Consider the following 23673-nt stretch of genomic DNA (forward strand, 5'->3'; position numbering starts at 1 on the left):
CATATCATCACAAAATATAAGTTGCGTTGAAATAAGTAGTACGAATATGCGCTGATTTTTACACGGTTGATATAACATCTAAAAAAGATTAAATCGACTTAAACTATTTTCTATTTTAACATATTGTCGCAGCTACAGTAGTTGCAATCAACCCTTAAACTACAACTATTGTGGATATGTATGCATGTAAGTGCCATAAATCTTACCAACAACAACATACTGATGGCAATAAGGTCATTCATTGCCTTGGTGATGGAAAAGCAATGCAAGCACGCCAAACATTTGCATCGATTGGCCTAATTTTACATTTTAAAGTTGCAATAAAGTTTGTCGTCGAATATGCTTATTTTAGGATAACATGCGGCAAGGGGTGTATTTCAGTTTCTGTATCACCTAAAACAGCGTCTAGTTACTAATCATACATAAAAAATAATTTTTTTGTCATTTAGGAATTAATTTCCGAATAAAATTGATTTTCTTGACGATTTCGATTATAAAAAAGTTGAGATCCTATAATATACATAAATATATTTATATATAATATAAATTAATTTCAAAATAAAATTGAAAAATTGAAAAAAAAAAAAATAAAATTGATTTCTGAGCCAATTTCGATTATCAAAATGTTTAGATCCAAAATATCTACCAAATCTTCTTTGTGTGAAAAAATGCAATATAGAATGTCATACAGCACTACACACTTTTTCACCTGCCCTCTTAAACAAAATTTTCTGTCTTCACAATATTCGGCACGTCAAAAGTCATAGAGACCATATTACGCTATATAATCTAATACTTTTAAGATACTCCCTCAATAAACCGGTAATTGATGTTGAAAGTCAGCTAATTTCTTAATTTTTTGACACCATATTGACCTATATAGACGTTATGAAGTGAAGGTGAAGATCGGATACTCTCTTATACGACAATGCAATGATTCGGGGGTTCGTATAGTCATTTCCATCACACATAGAAATCCAGGTAAACCTAGGAATAAAGAGACGCCCAACTACGGTCAATATTTGTATGTCAAAAATGGGTTGAATCGAACCAATACATCCCCATATACTTAATATAAAGATTTTCGAACTTTCGGTTGATTTTGTACATGTATATCAGCCAATATGTGAGTTATTCCAATGAAAATACGAGGGCGTGTTTTACTCATAAGAATGTATCTTTGTGCCTAAAATAGATAAATTTGAGCGAAAATTTCACCTAGCCCCTATATAACTAATAGCAGGATTTTCGAACATCCCGCTGACTTTACTTTATATGATTGGTTTTATACTTTAAAGTATTTCCCTGTTTGTGATTCTTGCAAGTTGCAAGAGTATAAAATGTGCGGTTACACCCGAACTTAGCCCTTTCTTACTTGTTGATTACTAATCTTGAGCGGTGGCAGCAAATCCCTCCGTTCACATATACTTTTGGTAGAATTTCAATTTGGCCGTTCCAGTCCTTCCAATTAATAAATGTCAAAACCTAACCGATCCAATCAACTGTCAAAGTCGGGTAGTTGAGTTGCTCTCTCGTTTCCAATGACAGGAGAGTTGGCATCTTTTGTCCTGCTTAATGCAATGTTAAAAGTTACATTCGCGGCTACACGCAGACTCCAGTCTTCCAATAACAATAAACATCGAAATCCGCAAACGTAAGTTTCACTGTTATCGATTTATCGACATATCGATAGTGAGTCAATACGTATCGGAAACGGATTTTAAACAAAACAAAGATTCTTAACACAACTTTTTCTTAACGCTTGCTTAAAATTAGTTATATTTATTTAAGCATTTTACTTAAAATATGTCGTCTACAAATGCAATACGTTCTCATAAACCTATCTGATTTGGAGTACACCCTTTATGCATGTTGAGCTTTTTTCGTTCAAAAGCTCCAGCATATTTTGTAATAGAAGTAGAAGCTTCGCGCTGACGAACAGAGAGAGAGTTAAATGTTTGTGCAGCACATGTTCTCAATTAAAATTGTATTAACATACCATACATACATACAATATACATAACTAATTTATCAAACAAGTAAGGTTGCCTTTAGTTCTGGCGCAACGCACTTTGCACTAATTGTTTGAGAAGAATTCTTGAAGCTTCTTATCAGTACTGACAAAGAATCTAAGCGATTTCAGCTTAATATCGCTTGAGATAAGTACAAGCATCTAATATATACATATGTATAAGTAACTAAACTTAGCTAGCTTTATAGAATATTTATTTTTTTAATTAGCTGGTTAGTACATATGTATGTATGTATATCAAAAGAGTAGTAAGTATCAAATCGTCTTTGAAAAATTCGTGTAATTTTATAATTTTTGAAGTTTCCGGAGAGGGATGATTTTATTTTTGAAATTTTTTTGGAACTCAGTATAAGATAAATTCTTTGTTGCTACCCTGTTTTTGCAGCTTGCTAATGTGTGTATAGATTTTGCACTGCCGAATTGCCGCCAAATGTCGGTGGTGAGAATATTGGTCTGCTGTGAGAGCGAACATTGTTTGCCTACTCATATCAGGTAATCATTTAATCGACCACTTTGCCAGATGTATTCAAACATGCATATGGTATACAACTTTTCGTTCGAAAATAATGCAATGCAACTGAATTTTATGGAGACATAACTGTTAAATCAGCTGTCAAATTAGATACAAATTACATAGTGTTTGATTTTACTTCGGCAAATGAACACATTCATGCATAAATTTACACCGATTGGAGCAAAATTGACGAAGTTAGGTTACCTGTCTTCTTTTACCAGAACTGACTCTACTCCCCCTTAATCGAAAGTTGCGCTAAGTTAACTTTTTGATAGCTTACCTTTAATCCACAAAAATTTGGGAGCATAAAAATCAACATTTCAAGACACATCATCAAAAAACTATCATAATACTAACATACTTGCACTACACATCATTGTCGTACAATGGCAACGCTGAATTTTGCGCTCTCTCAATTGTCTTTAGGTGAAAAGCAGAAATGTAGCTCAACATTTTTTAGTTTGCGGTTAAAATTAAGCGGTGAAAGAGTGAAACGTTTCGTGCACGCGGCATTACTTAATTTAAAAAGTATGAAAAAATATTCCATACGCATAAGTTAACTCAAAGATTTTAAATCAAAATTGACTTACCTTAAATAATGAGATAAATCAAAAGTGAACAGTAAACCTTGCCTATCTATTTACATAACTGAAAATAGTGCACTACCATATCTAGATGCTATAAACATCGGCTTTAAATAAAAATAAAATAACTTTCTCGCCTTACTTCCAATTTGCAGTTGTAGAAAAACAGTTGAAATATTACGTTTTCAAATACATATCTACATATATAATATATGTAATTAATACTTGAACAATAAATATAATTAATATGCTAAGCTAAATGAAATTCCAGCTTATATGGTACATAGAATTCATAAAAATACTAAAGAGCAGCGACTTGCTGTTGTTGCAGCCGCATGACTTGTTTACAAATTAGTTAAAGAAAAAATGTTAAATACATACATACTTGTATTTGTATTTGTTATTGGTGGCAGTGTTAGATAGCGCGTTGTAAAGAAGAAGACACCAAACACAGTCAAACACGGTTTGAATATGTACATACATATGTTCATATGTATGTATGTATATGGAATGCCGCAAAGAGTGTTTACCTGAAATTTGGAACTCACACCAATAAAAACCACCTTAACAAATTTCAGCATAATCGTCCGCTTTCTATGTTCTCAACTTTTTCGAAGTTGTGTGAGAGAGATAATGTGTATAATAAGTAGTGAAAATGCAGTGAGCATATGTGTACATATGTATGTAATTTGAAATTATTTGAGCGTTCTGCAAAATTTGTGTATTATATGTATGTAAAGCAAATCAGCTGCTATTTTTGCGTTCGTTTCCGGCAGATGACCCGTGTGAGGGTGGGCTCTCCTGCTGGTTCTTAAATGAACCACTAAGCTACCTCTAAGAGATGTCGGGGGCGTGAGATGTTCGAGTCACCTGGGTATTGAAATGCTGTGCATTGGCTCCACCGCATGCGTGAAAAGTTCTTCTGACACGTCGGGCATTTCACGACAACCAGGCCAAGGTCATTTACTGGGATGTTCTCGTAGAATGATACTCGTATGTACGAGTACGCGTGTCGAGTTTCGCTCGATGAAAATTCTTTACACCTGGTGTAGAAGCCTTGCAAGCCGAGTTCTCAGGGAACCTATAACCTGAGGTTGCCACAGATTGCTCTCTCTGCACAGAGAGCATCTCCATGAAAGGGTGCTCTTATACACGTCTAGGACTCACGCTATTAGATCGATGTATCATATTCGTTGAGAGCTCATGACAGTTCCACAAGGAACAGGAGGAACAAGAATGCACCGTTGTGACGTCTGAAATTATGGCAAATGGCCGGTAAATTGTATACTGGCATATGTACATTGTACATTCACCTAAACTGAAAGTTTGGTGTGGTTTTTGGTCTGGTGGAATCATCGGTCCGTATTTCATTCGAAACGATGCTGCCGACAGTGTTACTCTTAATGGAGAGCGTCGTCCGCAATTGGATGAAGTTGATCATGACAACATCTGGTTCCATCAAGAAGGGGCTACGTGCCACCCAACACGTGCAACAATTGAATTATTGTGAGAAAAGTTGGGTGATTTGATTATTTAAAGAAATTGCAACATTGAATGGCCTCTAAAAAGTTGTGATTTACGCCATTTGACTGCTTCTTGTGAGGATATTTGAACTCATTGATCTTTAGCAATAAACCAGACTCTCTTCAAGCTTTAGAAGTCAATATTGAACAACTGATTATCTTCAATAGTAATGTCATAAATTAATCTCTTGAAGAGAGAGCATAGCTTAAGCGCAAAGCGTAAGAAATTTATGAATTAAATTAAAAATTCATAAATACATAACATTGACCATTTACCGGGTTTGACTGTGTTTTGTAGTCAGTATTAAATTACCTAAGTCTTAGTATTACATAACATTAAACATAATGAAGTAATGCTGTTATTATTCAACTAAAACAACCAACTAAAGTTTGTCATATTTATGACAGGCCCAGCCATTGTGACAAAACCGCAAAATAATTATACAGTACCAATACTTATGCAACGCACTGTAGTATAATAAATGCATCTACAAAATATCAAACAATAATTAACTCAAAATATAATTACAAGTTTTTTCAAAAATAGGAATAGCCGGATAATAATTACAAACTAAAAACAAGAAAAGTACAAAAACAAAAACGAAAACACAATGACATCAACGTCAACGATTAAAAAATTTACAATCGTATTTGGCTTCATATGCTCGGTAAGTGAAGTTAAATTTTTATGAAAAACTAATATTTATAATTTAACAGATATTCTTGAATATAGAGGAAGAAGTGATCAAAAATTAACAATTAATAATGCTCTTCACAAGTAAAACATATTTCTAACAAAAACTTTGGTTGGCCGGTTTATAAGACAGTTATATGTATGCTATAGAGATTTGATCTGAACAATTTATTCGGAAATTGCACCGTTGCCTTTGACAATAACCCAAGCCAAATTTTATGAAGACATCTCGTCAAATGAAATAAGTTTTCACTTAAAGCATTTGATGCCGATCGTTCAGTTTGTATGAGAGCTGTATGCTAAAGTAATCTCATCAAAACCGTTTCTTATTTATAAAAACACCGAGTAACCTAGCACTTTTGGTGTTTGATTACCTACGATTTGACTACCTACTAGAAAAATATGCTTTTATGTGGTAGAACCACCACCAAATATGAGCTTAGTCCCGAACTTTTCAAAAGCAAACTAATAAAAATATTTTATTATCTAAAAATTTTTTGGTTAACACTGTCAAGATCTTGTAGAGAGCGTAAGAGAGAGCCAGCACCTAATTTACTATGTCAGTAGTGTTTTCTTGGACAACTACAAGAATGATAAAGATAGTGATTATGCCAAAATTGAACCGTTACTTTTTCGGTTTAGGCTGTGACAGCTGTAACCAAGAATGTGGCAAGAAAATAGCGCTGACGTAATGAATTTAATAATGAGATTTTGTTTAAAATGTAAAGGCCATTTGGCATTTTTTCTACACTGTCGCAATCTTGCTTCTATCACTCTTCCGCTAGTTTTAATAGTAAAAGAATGAGGACAGCATTTTTTGTTTAATTAATGTAGACAGTTCAACGAACAAACAGAATTATTCCTGTTTGTTCGTTGAACTGTCTACATTAATTATTTGAGAGATGTCACTTTTCAATACAACAAACACATTTTTCATGTCGCACTCAAACCGCAATACTCGCTTATTGCTTTTTGAAGCTTTTGAATAAATTTATTATATTTTGTATGTACTTATATGCGATTTTTTTAGCTAAATAAATATAAAATCGGTAATAAAAAGCATGTATTTTCACACAATTTAAAATCTGATTGGATAAATATTAATTAAATCATCGTTTGCAGTCACTGTCCAAGCACAGTCTGCACTTGTCAAGGTCAAATTTAACTCGCAGCGTACTTTAAAACCAGATTTTAATAACAAGATTTTGATGCTGATTAATTTTTTATCCATTTTTATTTTATTTTTTAATACAAGCTTTAAGATTCAAATCATAAGCGACATATTATAGTCTTTAATGCATTCAACTTATTTGGAGAATGAGATTTAAATATTCCTACATTTATACAAAGGATTTTATTGTGCATATCATCTCCTAAGGGTTAACAGTTCTACGTCAAATTTAATTTATTAAAAGCGAAAGCAATCATGTGAGCAAACAATCAACCAAAATTCCTGTTTACCAGCATTTTTAAATTTTTAACGTATCCATAGAAATACAAATTTATATGTACATATGTACATATGTATAACGTCACCTAAAATACATCACTTTTCATATGTTTACACACGAAGGAAAAATGATATAATAGAAATTGTAACAAAATTTGAGTTTTGGTTATAAAATTGGTTATATATTGGTTATTATATCTGATATCTGATTAAGGTTGTCAAATATCTCCCTCCCGTTTTTTTTGCTCTTCATTCAATGCTTTATAAAAAGTGTTACATTGATCGGATTTAGTTAAAAAATGCGTTGTTTCGTGCGATAAACTGTTTCCATCTAGACGGCAACTTCATAATACTCCTCTCGTAGAAGCCCCCTCCTTATTTGCGAAGAACTCGGACAGCTACTGTTCACACGTCTGTTTTGAGTTCAACTTTACACCAACAAGCGCGTTTGCCATGGACAGGAACAGGTGGTAATCACTTGGCGCTATGTTCGGGCCATATGGTGGATGCGATAAAACCTCCCATCCGAGCTCCCGTAGCTTCTGACGAGTCATCAACGAAATGTGTGGTCTGGCGTTGTCCTGGTGGAACACTACATCTTTTCTGTTGGCCAATTCTGGACGCTTCTGGTCGATCGCCTGCTTCAAGATGATGAAGGTAGATGGTAGAATTAAGCGCCTGGCCATATGGGAGCAGCTCATAGTGGATGATTCGCTTCCAATCCCACCAAACACATAGCAAACCTTCCTGGCCGTCAATACCGGCTTGGCCACTGTTTGGGGCAATTCTCCGGCCTTCGACCACGGCCGTTTTCGCTTGATATTGTCGTATGTAACCCATTTTTCGTCGCCAGTCACCACCCGCTTCAACAATGGGTCGAGTTCGTTCCGTTTCAGCAGCATATTGCAGGCGTTGATTCGGTCCATAAGGTTTTTTTGCATCAAATCATGCGGCACTCAAGCATTAAACTTTTTTGTGTATCCAGCCTTCTGCAGATGGTTTAAAATGGTTTGATGACTAACTCCCATCTTCTGGGCGATGTCACGAGATGCCACATGCCATTCCATTGTTTTCCATAATTTGATCGGTATTCGTCGTCACAGGTCTTCCGCTGGCTGGCTTATCCATGGTGTTGTTTTCACCCGCTCTGAATCGTCGAAACCATTCCTACGCAGTTTTAAGTGATCGAGTACCATTCACCAAAACACCATTAATCTCACGGAACGTTTCTTTAGCGGATTTGCCTTTAACGAAGGAAAACTTTAAAATAGCGCCAATTTCGGCGTTAGTGAACTCCGTGCTTACAGGTCTATAGCTGTTGAACGCATTATCCAAACTAATCATGCATAGCGTCGTTTTGTAGGTTATGTCAAGACCTTTCAAAGATGCTCTCTAGCGCTTTATTCATAGCCACGACATTCAAAAGACAAAAAGGCGGAAGGGAGATATTTGACGACCTAATATATCCGTTATTATTTTTTTGATGATACACTGTTTTGCGTTTTAGGTGACGATATGTACATATGTATGTATATTTGTATGACAATATTCCAATTTATTAAAGAAAAGCAAAAATTATTATAAATCCGCCTCCTTTCAAAAGCAATAAAATAAATAAATACAAACCATTGCAGAATTTCAATTTCTGGCTGACTGTCATAAGGCATCTGCTTTGGCAATAAATATAGTATATACATACATATGTATGTATATATACCGGTGTATATGCGCGTATGATAATATATCAAGCAAGTGGTTATGCATATAATGCCAACATATGTACATATGTATGTTTGCCTCTTGCGATTAAAAATTATTTTCGCCTAGAGTATATAAAGCCTTTTGTTGCTCACGGGCTAATAACCAAAAGGTATAAAAATAATTTGTTTGAGTGACTAAACAACACTGGGGAAATGTAGCAGCATACATATGGATAAAAAAAATTGATTTATGAACGATTCTATTTCAGTTTGTTTTATTGTATATTATTGTTTTGTAGAGTAGTAAGGAAGCACCAAAACACAGGTCGGACATTCAGCTCTCTCGTAAATTGTTGAAAGGTGGAGGGTGCCACAGAATTTCATAGTGGTAGGCAAATTTTTACTCTAACTAAACCACGAAATTATAGTAACGATTTCGGATTTCATATAACCTCGAATGCTTAACAAGTTTTTCAAGTTTCATTTTGATATTATATACTATATAAAATTATAGTCCAGATTTGCGGTATTAAATAACCTCGAATGTTTAACAAGCGTACCAAGCTTCATTTAGACCTGCTTGAAACGACTGAAAAGTTTCATTCATTCTATCTAGTATTTATACGAAATAATGTTAAGCGAAGAGCCGAAATCTGTATCTGAATTCTAGAATAATAGGTTTGGTTGCGACCTGATTTGGTTCATTTTAAATTTGCTTTAAAGCGATGTTTTCGAGTATAAAAAAATTCAATTCTAATTGTGCCACACCCACAGTCAAATTTCCCTGCTGAAACCTAAGCACTTTTGTATCATGAGGAATGGGCGGGCCGATGTTTTTTTATTCTCACACTAACAAATAAAAGTTGTTGTTTATTAGATACAACTATTTGTTACGTCATTCTGCATGTTTTGTTATCCATAGCTCCAGCTTACTATCTATATCATATTGCATTGTTATAAACATCCGTTATATAAAAGTTAATAAAAAAAGAAAAGGTCAATTAAAAATTTCATAAAATCGTTCGAAGCTAACGAGTGAGATGGCGATGTGGCCAGATGGCAATAATATTATTTTATTATAAGAAGAATTTATATTTATAAATCGACTCTGAAACAAAATTACAAAAATTATATTTTGTTTTGTATTTTAGAAGAGAAAATATTAAAATTAAAAAATAGTCGTTAATATATGATATATAAAGATAATATTATTATTTTTTTTCTACAAAGACCTAAGTAGCCAGTTCCCTTAGTTTCTTAGTCTGTCTGTAAATATATTTACACGCAATACTTAATAAAGTAAGAAAAAAAATATTTTTATTTGTTTTCTAATAGTCAATCAAGGTTGCAAATAATTTTTTAATTAAGATTTAAGTTTTTTATTTTGGAATCCCAAAATTTGTAGTTAACAATAATTTTAAAATATCTAATCCTAAATACAGGGTTGGAAAAAAGGCAAAATTTAGTGCCAAATATTAGAATGAAAAAAATAATACCTAATAATTAATAATAAAAGATATGTAAATAAAAATAACAAAAAATTAAAAACAAAGTTTTTGAGCATATATACTTTTTTAGCCTGCGTATTATTCTAAGACTAAGAATTAATTGTTAAATATTATTAATTTTTTTTTTTTAATTTTAATTTTAATTTTTTAATTTTTTAATAAATTTTAATTCTATGACTAAGAATTAATTGTTAAATATTATTAATTTTTTTTTTTAAATTTTAATTTCAATTTTTAAAATTTTTTTTAATAAATTTTATTGCGTATTATTCTAAGACTGAGGATTAGTTGTTAAATATTATTATTTTTTTTTATAAATTTTTTTAATAAATAATTATTAAAGTTCTTTTTTAAATTGAAAATGAAAAAAAAATTACATAAATTTTTAATAATTAAAATTTTTAATTACAAATTTTTTTGATTTTGAAAATTAAAATTGTGCTCTTCCGATCTAATATTTTTTTTACATTTTCAATATAAAAAAAAATTTATGCCAAAAATCGGATTAAATTTTATTTTTAATTCTTTTATTTAAAAAAAATATTTTTTTTCCCACTGACACCATTTATCCCAAAAATCGAATTCAATTTTATTTTTAATTCTTTAATTTAAAAAAAGTACCTTTTCCCCACAGACTGCATTTATTTAAATTCGATTTTTTTTATTCTTAACTTTATAAAAATTGTTAAAAAATTGAAAATGAAAAAAATCCCACAAATAGAATTTTTTTTAATCCGGATTGTGGGATTAATTTTTATTTGTTTTATTTATATTTTATTATATTTATTTTCATTTAATTTAATTAATTTTTTTTTCACATGCAACTTTGCTTTCCTCTGGCAGCACTGTTTGTGAACCGGCACACTTGCATGTTTTGCGTTATTTATAGATATAGTTTTGCTAAACAAAAAAGAAAATCGGAGCACAATTCGAAAATAAATAGTACGATCCACCTGTATGTTTGTATTATGTGCTTATGCGCACAAAATATTTCTATTTTTTGCTGGAAAGAATGTGGTTGGCGTAGTAAAAAGTTTCTAATTTTTGATTCTGCACTAACAATTTTTATGCCGGCTTCTCATTGTTTACACATCACACATTTGTCTTCATGCATATTTACATACATAACATTTTATCAAATTTGAATCGGTTTGAGAAAAATAAATTAAAAATTTTCAAATATATTAATGCAAACCATTATAATCGCCTTCAAAATAAGCTGCTTTTGAGTCCGAGTCATTTTTGATCGGATGGTTTACATATATGTATGTATATATGTACAATACTCGTTTACATATGCGCATATGGTTTATTTTGATTTTACTTAGGCCCATTAATATTTTACTATTTTTGAGATTTCAGTTTCATTGAAACAGTCACTTCTACATACATACAAACGGTTACACTTACTCAGCCTAAGTGTAAACTATGAAACATGCGTTTTCTATCTATAATTAATTGATCGTAAATTATTTAGGTTATTGCCTTGCAATAAATGAGTCTAAACATATACATATGTATATACATATGTGTGTATGTGTGTATATAAATGTGGCCATTTAAGTGCTGAAACCATGTGGCGGGAAATTGAAATACTTTGTTTGCAATTAGCCTCGCCATATTCCATAAAATAATATTTGGAAGAGAATTCTTCATTGTTTTGCAAAAACTGCAGAAATTTATGGGCGAAATGAATTAATTTCGTTTTTAATTCTTCCATTGATATTTCGTGCAATTGAAATGAAGGTCAGTGAAATTCGCAATAAATATAAACATATTTATGTGTGTATGTACATATATACGCTTATGGGAGAGTGGCTCTCGGTTTTCATGCATTAATTGGGATGTTTCAAATTATGAGCGGCTTTAAATTGTATGAGCTTATGTAAGCGAAAAATTAAAACGGCCGTTATTTGATACACTCATATACTTATTCTTATTTGCCGGAACAAAATTTGTATATATCCATATATAAAATGTAAGTATGTATATGCTTGTAGTTGATATTGCTTTGGTTTAGCGTTTCTATACTTGGGGCATAGAATAACATGAAAAGGTAAACCACAAAATGTATGCATACATACATACATACATACTTACTTACATTTGTATATACCTATATGCCAGTATGGGCGGTTGTACCAAAAAGGTTTCAAATTCGCAGAAATCAGTTTTCGATAGCCGTAAACATTGTACATCAATTTTTATAACCCAAAAATAAAGCAAAGTTTGTTTTTGTATTGACTCTTGTGAGTATATAATTGTATATGCTTGTTTAAAATACTCTTCACGACCACAAAAATATCCAAAAATGCTGAGTGAGACCAGAAACCAAAATCAAATTACGTTTTTCCCCGCTATACCCACCATTTTTTTTACAGTGGTTTTAAGCCGAGTTTTTTGGTATAAAAATTATTAATATTATTACGCAATATTAAAAAAACCTATAAAACTGCATTTAAAGAGACCTTTTTGGTTAGAAGCCAAAACTACAAATATTCATAAAATTAGTAAAACCTAACCTCTATTTACACTGGTAAATTGGCTGAAAAATGACATTGACACGATCATGCAGGACGGAAGCGCGGTTTTCCGATGAACTTCTTGAAAGTTTCAATATGGGTCAGCTGTTACCAAAATTTAACTTAAACTTGGAAGAAATAGATATAACTGTATTTATTGAATGCCTAGTTAGAAGTTTTGGGAAAATCTTGCCAGGAAGCAAAGAAATGCAAAAATCGAAGCTTAAAGCAGAAGTAGCGCTTTGGCAACAACAATGGAAGATGCAAATTACTGCTAGTGCTTTCTGCCTTAGAAACCCTCAGCGATAAGGATATTTATCCGACGATTCATACTCTTCTTCACGTGATTTGCACTTTACTACGAATCAAGACTTGGCTCACAAAAAACGATGCTACAGAAAAGATTGAACGGCTTTGCACTCCTTAACATAAACTATGACATTGCTGTGCAACCAGAAGAAGCTCAGGTCCGAATGGATAATTTTATTCCATATTTAAGTAATTAATTTGCAAAAAAACTGATTTTTTATCTTGAAAACCTTACCCCTCCTTAAAAAAAATGCCTCTTCAAAAAGCGTTTACAAAAAAAGATTTTTTTTTCTGTCTTGCAAGTGGATATAACCCCTCAAGCTTAGCGGACTCTGAACTTGTTTAGTGTTAAGCTACTTCTGGGCCGGTCATTTCATGGTAAGTTCAGTGAGCTTCAAGTGCTTAGTAAGATTCAACATTATACATTACTTGGTATTTTTTTCATAACCCGGTTAGCAGTAATACCGATTATATTGCTGATGTTGTCTGGAAAATGCAAAGGTCGCTTCCCCTCAATAGTTTATATTTGACTGTTCTGGTTTTGCGAGACCAGGATTGAAGCATCTTGATGCTAATTTCTGGGGTGAATAATCTGCTTTTGAAAATATGCATCCAAACAGATCTGTGATGTGTTCATGATTTCTTGCTGGCAAATAGAGGTTTCCTCCATTTTAGGAATTAAGGCACAACAGAGGTCATTTTAGAACTTGTCGAATGACGTTTTCTTTTTTCAACACTTTTTTAATTTCGTTTGCTATTTTGCCACTGTTGCTTTCTAACCTGAAATAACGGGTAACGGCGGCAACATTTGAAAGAGATAATCTTCGAATATAAATGCCAAAGAATGTGCTTTCGAATAATAATGAACAGACGCCATTAAATTTGATGGTTTTGTGTTTTTTTCTTTAAAAAAGTAGGGAATTTCGAAATGAATTATCCTTCTCGCACTTAAAAAGCGCATGTAGCATTTATATAACGTTGCCATATAATGAGGCAATGTTTTCATCGAGGAATGAAAATGCTGAAGGCATGACGCGGATTCCTTTAATTAATTGATCTTAGCTATTTTTTGTTATTTTAGCATTCCTTTGCCACTTGCTTATTAGCTGAAAGTGTTAGTTGAGGGGAAGCAATAAATTGATACAGTAATTAGTTCGAATATTTCAATGAAGCCACAATTCGCATAAAATTAAAATACTTACATACATATGAATCAGAGCATTTATTTGCACCTGTTACCTTTGTTACACAAAGGCAAAGAGGTGCTAAAACGACAAAAAAAAAGAATAAAACAAAAAAAGAACAAAAAAAAGGTATTACTGATCTTTTCAAACTGAAATAAATTATCGAATACAGCGATTTGTATTTTCTAAGAAACAATAAACAGATTTATCTTATCAAATAAACAACGAAAGATATTGTGACAGCATGCGCCAGCAGCATATTTCGTCGAATCATCGTCATATCAACACCTACAATTTTTGTTGCCATTTGCAAACACCTCGAAGAGAAGCAGATAAAAAGTTGACATTTCGCGTATCCAAAATTTTGAATTTCTAGCGAAAAAACTGACTGTAAGCTTATATTCTTCACCAGAATTAGTTGAGGTTTTGTCTTCCGTTGATTGAAAACAAAAAAGCAATCTAAAATGGAAAACTTGATTTTTGGTAGTCTACTTTGCGGTCACATTCCAATACACGCTTACCAGTCAGGTGAACATGAGTCAAAGTTGAAATGAGGCATAATAAAAAATAATAATATGTACTTATGTGTCATATCTTGCAGTTGATTTTCATTTAGCTGAATGCAGTATTATTAATTTAATAATTTATTATTTTGCGAACACTTTAGAAACTCACTATTTTTTATTGCACCAAATGTGATCGAATTTCACAGTAAAGCGTGATCCAATTCGAGGTTCTCTACTTTTTTTTTAAAGAAAAAACACAGAACCTCTAATTTAAAGTCAAATGTCTATTATCATTCGAAAGAACATGCCTTGCCATTTATTTTTGGAAGATTAGCTCTTTCATATTTTGGACGCGATTACGTCTCAGGCGGTTCATCCATTGAGCCCAATTTTCGATGACTCGTTTGAGTATTTCGACAGTTAACTCGCGAATGACACGCGTGATGTTTTCCTCCAAGGTCTAAATGGAAGCGGGACAATCCCGCTTAGACTTTAGAATTTTCATATCCTTACAGGAAAAAGTCTAACGGTGTGTCTTGTTGGTCAATCGATCGGCACAAAACTTGAAATTATCTGCTCACTGAAGTGTTCTCTCAATAGATCCATTGATTGATGCAATGTGTGGGAATTGGTGCCGTCTTGTTAAAACCAAATGTCGCCGAGATCACGAGCTTCTATTTCAGGCATCAAATAGTCGGTTATCATGGCTAGATAACGGTCGCCATTGACGGTTACGTTCTCACGCGCATCATTTTTGAAGAAATAAGTATGTATCGATGATTCCACCAACTCACAAATCACACCAATTCGTTGTTTTTTCTGCATGAAATGGCAGCTCTTCAGGTTGCTCTTCATCCCAAATACGGTAATTTTGTTTGTTTACATTGAGCAAGAAATGGGCCTCATCGCTAAAGAAAATTTGGCTCGAAAACGTCGGTTCTTCTTGGAACTTTTCAAGAGCGCATAGAGTGAAGCGAAGTCGCTTGGGAAGTCGATCGGTTTCAGTTCTTGCACAAGCTATATCTTGTACGCTTTTAATTTAAGAACACGACGTAAAATGTCGCCAAAGTCGTCTCATACGTCAGTCCGAGTTGCTGCAAACGGCGCCGTATCGACTCTTCATAGTCTTCGTGTACACTCTCAGCTACGGCTATTCGGACGAATATTACCCAATAATGAATGCTGAATCTCAAGATGGGTGATGGTGTTGCGAATAGTACGCTCAGTAGGTCAGTAGGATTATGTCGAACATAAGTCGAGCGTGGAGCACATTGTTTGCAGAAGATAAATTTTCGTAATAAAGTTGAACGATCTGTAAACCTTGTTCAGGTGTAAGACTTTCCATGATGAAATTACAGTTTGAAACGATTCACGCGTGATCTGTCAAGAAAAGGCTATTGAAAATAGTACCGCTACTTGGATCACCCGTTATAAAGGTATTTAACATACATATTTTACACATCCACTGTTTAATGGTAGTTTGTGATCTGCGCTAACGATGACTACAGTCCCCTCTTTTTGGTAACCACCATATATTAATATGTATGTATGTATATAATTATGTTATTTTCACATTCGTTCAAATTAGTCGGTATATAGCTGAACAGCAGCTTTCTCTAGCAGTGGATTGCTTCAAATATTTTGATGCACTCAGTGCAACCACAAACTCATGCACATGTGTAGAATATTATAGAAAGCTACTTTTCACAGGCACTGTATAAAATAAATGTTGATGAAACACGAATATTTGAGTAGAAATTCACATATTTCGCCTATGCATGAAAGCTTTACACTCTAAAAAAGCGATGAAAGCTACAACGTTTGATATTTAGGCAACTGTTGAACAAACTTATTTTTTTTTAAATACATATGAATAGTATATTGAAGTATTTTTTTAAATTAACAGTATTTTTAATATTAACAGTATTTTTAAATATATAGCATTTCTAGTTTGTGTAGTTTATGCTGATCCATTTTAACACATTTTTGTTAGTTTTGTGGCTTCAGCGTACAAAGCCATTGGTGGAATGTTAGTGCAGCGAAATTTTTGTGGTTTTGTAGCGTGGCCTCTCGCATCAAAATTCTCGGAATAAATTTATTATTTTTTTATTTGCTAGTATCTTCCCTTTCAACAATATTTCCGTATGTATAATTAAAAAACTACTTTTTATCTGTGTATTTTTATACCCTCAACAGGGTATATTAAGTTTGTCACGAAGTTTGTAACACCCAGAAGGAAGCGTTGGAGACCCTATAAAGTATATATATAAATTATCAGTATGTTGAGCTGAGTCGATTTAGCCATGTCCGTCTGTCTGTCTGTCCGTCCGTCCGTCCCTCTGTCTTTATATATACGAACTAGTCTCTCAGTTTTTAAGATATCGTTTTGAAATTTTGCAAACGTCATTTTCTCTTCAAGAAGCTGCTCATTTGTCGGAACGGCCGATATCGGACCACTATAACATATAGCTACCATACAAACTGAACGATCGGAATCGAGTTCTTGTATGGAAAACTTTCACATTTGACAGTGTATCTTTACCAAATTTGGTATAGATTATTTTCCTAGGCAACAATGTAATCTCCGAAGAAATTGTTCAGATCGGTTAACTATAGCATATAGCTACCATACAAACTGAACACATAGTTACTAAAAGAAATGCACCTGTGAAGGGTATATTAGCTTCGGTGCAACCGAAGTTAACGTTTTTTCTTGTTTTTGATTAGAATTTCGTTAGAATTTCGTGTAGGTTCTAAAAATTATAAGCATTAAATTGATTCTGTAAGCTTTTATTTTGGGTTACTTATTAAATAGAATGAATACATACATATACATGCATACATATGTGTAGATTTTGCTAAATTTCGAGGAATCGAAAACTTGCTGCTGATATGTTCGCGTATTTTTGGAATAGAGTTGCCACCAGTAAGGAAAAATTATTTACTTCAATATACATACATATGTGTAATTAAGAAAGTTTGTAAAATGTGTAGTATTTTGAGAAAAGAACATCCCGAAAAATATTTTAATTATTTTATTCGGTCTTTCATCTTCATATATTAAAATTACGTCTCACGTTGTTGGTCCGCGAATGACTCCTAAACTAATGAATTGATTTTAGCAAAATTTAGCGCACTGTGTCCATTTCGATCCAACTTAGAAGACAGAACAGTTCATAAATAAAAAATACAGTGTAAGCACTATTAAATGAATGCTCTATTAAGCGGACATATCCATTAACCATGCACATTAGCCGACCACATAATTTGTTGGTGTTTATTACGTACAATCTATTAAGCGAACAACTCGATTAACTGGAGAGAAAGGCTCGTAGCCAGACATTGAGAAAGCAGCCTTAAGGGTGAGCCTGCTTTAGAGTCAATATATATACCAATCACACACTTTTTGGACAAAGATCATTTTTTCGACGGTAGGTTATTATCCGGATAATATCTGCTAGCAGGGAATTTTTGTTTTTAAGATTCATCCACGGACCACCTTTGTTTTTCTAGCGCCGTCGGTGTAAAAATGTTTAATTTTTTCATCAAAAATTTTCCTGTGTATTCTTAAAGTATGTCTAAATATCCCCTTAAAATTTTAAGCAATTGGCGAAATTGTTTTCTTTTTCAATTTCTACAAATCGCCTTGTTTTAGGCTAGTTGGCATCAACTTCAAAATTAACTTTTTGAAAAATGATTTTAAATTATTTCGAAATTAATTTAATCGTCATTAATACAATTTCGATGATATCTGTTGTCACTAGTTCGAAAAAGAAGATTTGAATGCCAACAAACTGTCAATTCCTATTGCGCTGACTTCTCAAGTACAAATGCGTTTTTTTCAAAGGTTGGCAGCAATAAGCCAATAAGTGTTGGCATGAATAACTATAAAACCAAAACAACGGCGACATTCATTGGTGTCATTAAATTTGACGTAATGAAAACCGCTCATAATAAAAAGACAGCATGAATGAAAAAATGAGATATTTTAGTTTTTACTTCTTGAAGTTAATCTTTGACATAAATCCAGAAGCCATTTCAATATGACACGATAAGAAATTTGCCAACACTGATGACAGGGTTATGACATAACATTTCTCAAAATTTAAAAAATTGGTTTGCGTGCGTGACATAAGCCTTTCTTACTTGAGCTTGTCTAGTCACAATAAAACAATTACTGTTTTGACTCATTTCATTGTCAATAGACTACGAATGACGCTAATTGCTATATTCATACTACGTATCCCCCAGCAGAACAATAAACTAGTTAGCGATAATAACAATGCACAATCAGAATTATAAGCCGAAAACTTAACTGGACCGAAAAAAGAAACTTTTAACAATGTAATTTTGTAGCAGAAAGCATGGTTAGGTCAGGAATCAATAAATATTCAGAAACCTCAAACAAAATACAATTTGAGTTGCAACTAATCATGTATATTGAACTAGAAAGTTATACCATCCGTTCAAATTTGACCCGGACTGGGCCAATTAGACTGCGCGCCTCAAACGAATTTATAAAAGGGTTTCTTCTAGATTTGTTACGTTCTCTTTTTAATGTTCGTGTGAACTGCGATCTGAACTAGAAAGTCATACTATCCGATCAAATTTGACCCGGAGTTTTCTCCTAGATTGTTACGTTCTTTTTAATGTCCTGTGAACTTCGATCTCCATATGTCAATAAGTCCCTTCGATAACGATAACATGAAAAAAGTTAAAGAAAGTGCTTGAAAATCAATAGTTTTGGCATCAGAGATATAGCTGAAGATCTCAAAAACTCTTATGGATCGCCCCAACACATTTAGGTTATTATTTTGGTTATGAAGTGAGTCAAAGCTAAATTCATACCAAAAGACCTGCGTCTTTTGCAAAAATTGCATCGAGGAGAGATCGAAAAAGAGATGATTGACAACGTAGCTGAGGATTCCAATTCTAAATTTCGCTAAAGGCACTGAAGGCCTTTCCTACTTAGACGTAAAAAGTATCGGGATAATTGGATTAAGAGGGCGAAAAAAGCTAATTTTCCAATTTTTTTTCTGAGAAAACTTTTAAATTTATTGCTTCAAAAATTTGTACACTATGGTATCTTTTAACTGTATTTTAAGACTTGATATAATATTAGTAGAAATATTTATTTGGAAAGGAACTACAGCTGATCTTCGGGAGCTGCTCTCAAAATAGATTTTTTGCGGTTATTACAACATCTCTGAACTGGATCCTCTGAAATTAAGAAAACATACAGATTTCATTAGAGTAATGTTAAATCTAGTAATTAACCGAAAGAATATGTAAGCAAAATCATTTTTTTTTTAATTACAGTTTCTCAAAAAAATAAATTTTTGCCCAAAATTTCGGCGTTGAAAAAAAACTCATTTATCGGTGAGAAAAAATCTTCAATTAATTACTAAAAAATATATTTAAGAAGCTCGTGTCAAAATTTGAGATTGGGCGGCTAAGCCGTTTTGGAGTAATGTTGGTCACCGACTTTGAAAACATCTTTTTGAGAAAAACGTGTTTAAAGGTAAGACTTGAACTTCCAAGCACATTGAAACGCCTTTTAAAATTTTTGTATAAGTTCGAAAATATTCACCGGAACCTTATGCAATTTTCTGTGTATATTCTTTAATATATGTACCTTGAGAAAATAAAATATAAAAGAATCGATTATTAGAAAATTCTGACTATATATGTATATGTAACCTCTTAAACATTGACAAGATTATACTGGCTCACGAACCCATTTCGAAGGCGATATTAAAGATTTGTATTAATATACGTGAAAATGCATTTTTTGGTCAGTCCGAGTCAAATCCCTTTGACTGGTATATTTTTAATCAAGAATAGATTATGTGGACGATTGATCTCTCGTAGCAAATCAATACGTAACAAACGTCAATTGCTTGTATGGAAGGAAGGTAGTCTGCTAACCAGTTGGGTTTGCAATTTATGGTATGCTAGTTATACTTCTAGAGTAATTTATAACTGGTCGACTTTACTGCAGAGTATATGGATTATTCCAAATTTTTTTGAAAAATTCATAACTTTTTTGAAGTTGGACCAAAAATTTTGAAAAAATTCTCAAAAATGTTTTTCAAAGGGTAGAAAAGAATGGATAAGTTTCAGCAAAATCTAAAGGGGTCGGGTTAAAAAGTGGTCGATTTGGTATGGAATACCCCATATATTATTCAATGAACTGTATAGATATAAATATGTATATGTTTGTATGTATGTATACACTATATTGTATTATGCATATTGCTAAGATAATGTGATGATGTTACTGGCACGTTTTTTATTAAAAAATAGCTGATTTATATTGCATGTAATGCCGGTTGCTTTAGCATCTCAGTCGCATATAACACAAATAACGAGTTTTATTATTAGAATTTTGTATACTTAAAATTTATAAAATGTGCGCTTACAACGTTTGCAACAAAGCGAGCAGTTAAGTTAATGATATGTAATTTACGAAACTTCGTGAATATTTTGCTACTTTTGCGCTTTAAATTAGCAATATTTATTGCTCATAGCAACCAGCATTGATGTTGATGTCATATTGCTGTTGTGATGTTGTTGTTCAAATAAACATACAAACATGAGTGTAGCTACACAAAAACATACTCATAAATGTAAAGATCGCTCCTTGAACTTTTTGCTATTTTTTTGCTGTTTTTGCTGTCACCACCTTTATCTCGCATCATTTTATCGCGCACTTATTCACTTAAGTCAACTATGCGACGTCACTGCTGACATCAATTCGCAATTGAGTTGAGTGTTTAATTGAATGGTAAGTCATTGTGTGCACAATCATCGCCTCTGCGTCTAATCTAGGCACATGCAAACTTTTAGATTAATTTAGCGGTTAACGCTCATGCTCATTTGGGCATTTGTTCGTGACTACTAAATTATTGTAGCACTGTGCGAAAAAGGCAGAAATGAATATCTTTTTTATCTCTTTTTTTTGGAAAACATAAAGTGATAAAGATCAAGTATTAAAGTTGATCGTTAAATTTTGTAAATAACAGTTTTTATGCTAACAGCTATTCAACTGCTTAAAAAATTCTGCAGAATGCCGTGGGTCGCTCAGAACAATTTTTTCGGCTACTATACCACTAAATCTTGGACAATAATTCGTGCTGAATTACCTGAACGGGGTATTCTTGTCTAGGATTTTGTTTAGACTTTCAAAAATATGACCTTGGAAGAATTTTTCAAAATTCAACTTATTTTCGGAGATACAGCCGATTTTGTGACGTGGCGTCCGTGTTCACTAGAATTGTCTCCTAAACTTTAAACGCGTTTTTCTTAAAACTGTCTTTTTCGGAACGATACCCACGATTTCTCAGGTTCTACTGTACCGATTTACTTTCTATGGTTGGAACTAGCCCCATGCCCAATTTATTTTTATTATTTTTAAAAAATTCGAAATAGTCAGAAAAAGTGATCCAAAATAACTTTTTTTCAGGTAGTCGCCATTTTGTGAAAAAAAAATTTCCCACTTTTCCGTAGTGCCGGCCATTGCGACAATATTCTAGATTAATAATCTTTTTTTTTTTGGTTTCAGATAACTAGGAGGGTTGAAATCATGGGTATGGTCACGTGGAAATTTTTAGAGACCCCCCACTTCGTCAGCTCATAACTTTTGCGGTTTTTTACTTTTTTTAGTTTTTAATTTTTTTCTGTAGTCTTCCAAAATTAACAAATAACTAATAAAAAAATTGATAGTAAAAATATTAATTGCCTTTTTTACGACACTTTAATAATTACCTGAAATTCATGCTTCTAGACCAGAATACCCCCTGAAGATATCTTGTCAAATAAATAAGTTTCATACTAGAACTTAATTTTTATCGATCAACTTGTATGTCAGCTTAGCATATAGTGATCCGATTTTGGTAATTATACCGTTGGCTTTGAAAACAACGCCTACTAAATTTCGTCAAGATATCTCGTCAAATAAAAACAGTTTTCCATACTAGAACTTGAGTTTGATCCATCTGCTTGTATTGCAGCTACATACATATATCCTATAGCGGTCCAATATCGGCAGGTCCGAAAAGTGCACAACATCTTTGGAAGAAAAAAGAGAAAAAGTTGCCTTATAGGTGCTTCAAACTTCATGACAGAGGTAATACACCCTATTGAGACTATCAAAATTATCATTATTTGATATACGACAACCACCCTAATGCCTTGTTAAAAGTCATTTGTAGAAATTGGAGCTGATAATTTTTATCTATGATGAATTGGCATATGATGAAGGAATTTCTATTTATAAAGCAATTAAAGATGCATATATTACATATGGTTCAAGTGGCAGATCATTGAGTCGCTTGTGAAGAATTGCAATGTAAACTTATCCACATTCCAAGCGAATGGCCAGAAGTATACTCGATAAAATATACTGTACTCGCGGTCATTCCAAGAACTGAAACGTGCAGCAACTATTGGCATACAACTAATATTCGTGATCCAATCTAAGACAGAAAGTTCACAAATTTCCCATGATGGATTAAGTGAGCACTACTGTAAAATTTGTATCCAAATTGTGCTTTATTTTCTCTCCATCAACTCTAGCTTAAGACTATCAGACCACTGTAGTGTCTTTCAAGCTGGCATTAAGGTAGCAGCGTATCTACTACTCCGAGGTGCTTCGAAGCAAAGCGGCTTTAATGGCTTTGAGCTGACTGTGTCTTAGTTAAGGTGTACATGCCTCATTAGCATTATCATCATACTATTTTTTCCTCTTTAGACTTGTTTGGGAGCCCGGAAACTGCAATGACGTTAAGTTTGATAGTTTGGGCACGCTCAGTCCAATTTCAAACGATTCGAAGCGAGTCAGTTTGTCGTTGTCTTCTTGTGTCTGTGGTTCTCCCGTGAGCTTGGCAATCGCTAGTCAACAACGAGCATTTGAGATCCCAATTTCAACCGATTCGAAGCGAGTTGGTGTTCCGTTGTCTTCCTGTGCCTATGGTTCTCCAGTGAGCTCAGCAAAACGCTAGTCAGCAACGAGTATTCTGTGTGCTCCCAATTTCAACCGACACGAAGCGACTTGGTATTCTGTTGTCTTCCTGTGCCTGTGGTTCTTCTGTGAGCTCGACAATCGCTAGTCAACAACGAAAATTTGTGCGGCTGCAAGATTCTTGT

At 33.1% G+C, this 23673-nt stretch overlaps 1 protein-coding gene across 5 annotated transcripts in view; it reads left to right on the forward strand.

The window, feature by feature from the left end:
- The first annotated feature begins 3012 nt into the window (after positions 1 to 3012).
- Positions 3013 to 23673, forward strand: part of LOC120772088 (23 kDa integral membrane protein) — a 30821-nt gene continuing 10160 nt past the window's right edge. The window contains exons 1-2 of one of the 5 annotated variants that reach the window (XM_040100487.1): positions 3013 to 3074; positions 5201 to 5321. In XM_040100487.1, the coding sequence (XP_039956421.1) occupies positions 5265 to 5321 (57 nt within the window). In that variant the 5' untranslated portion in view covers positions 3013 to 3074; positions 5201 to 5264. Of the gene's footprint in view, positions 3410 to 5106; positions 5322 to 23673 lie in introns of those variants that run through there. The other 4 variants (XM_040100490.1, XM_040100491.1, XM_040100492.1 and 1 more) reach the window with 4 other exon arrangements.

This window comes from Bactrocera tryoni, chromosome 3, assembly GCF_016617805.1.
Source record: "Bactrocera tryoni isolate S06 chromosome 3, CSIRO_BtryS06_freeze2, whole genome shotgun sequence".
In the NCBI taxonomy this organism is placed as follows: Eukaryota; Metazoa; Arthropoda; class Insecta; order Diptera; family Tephritidae; genus Bactrocera; species Bactrocera tryoni.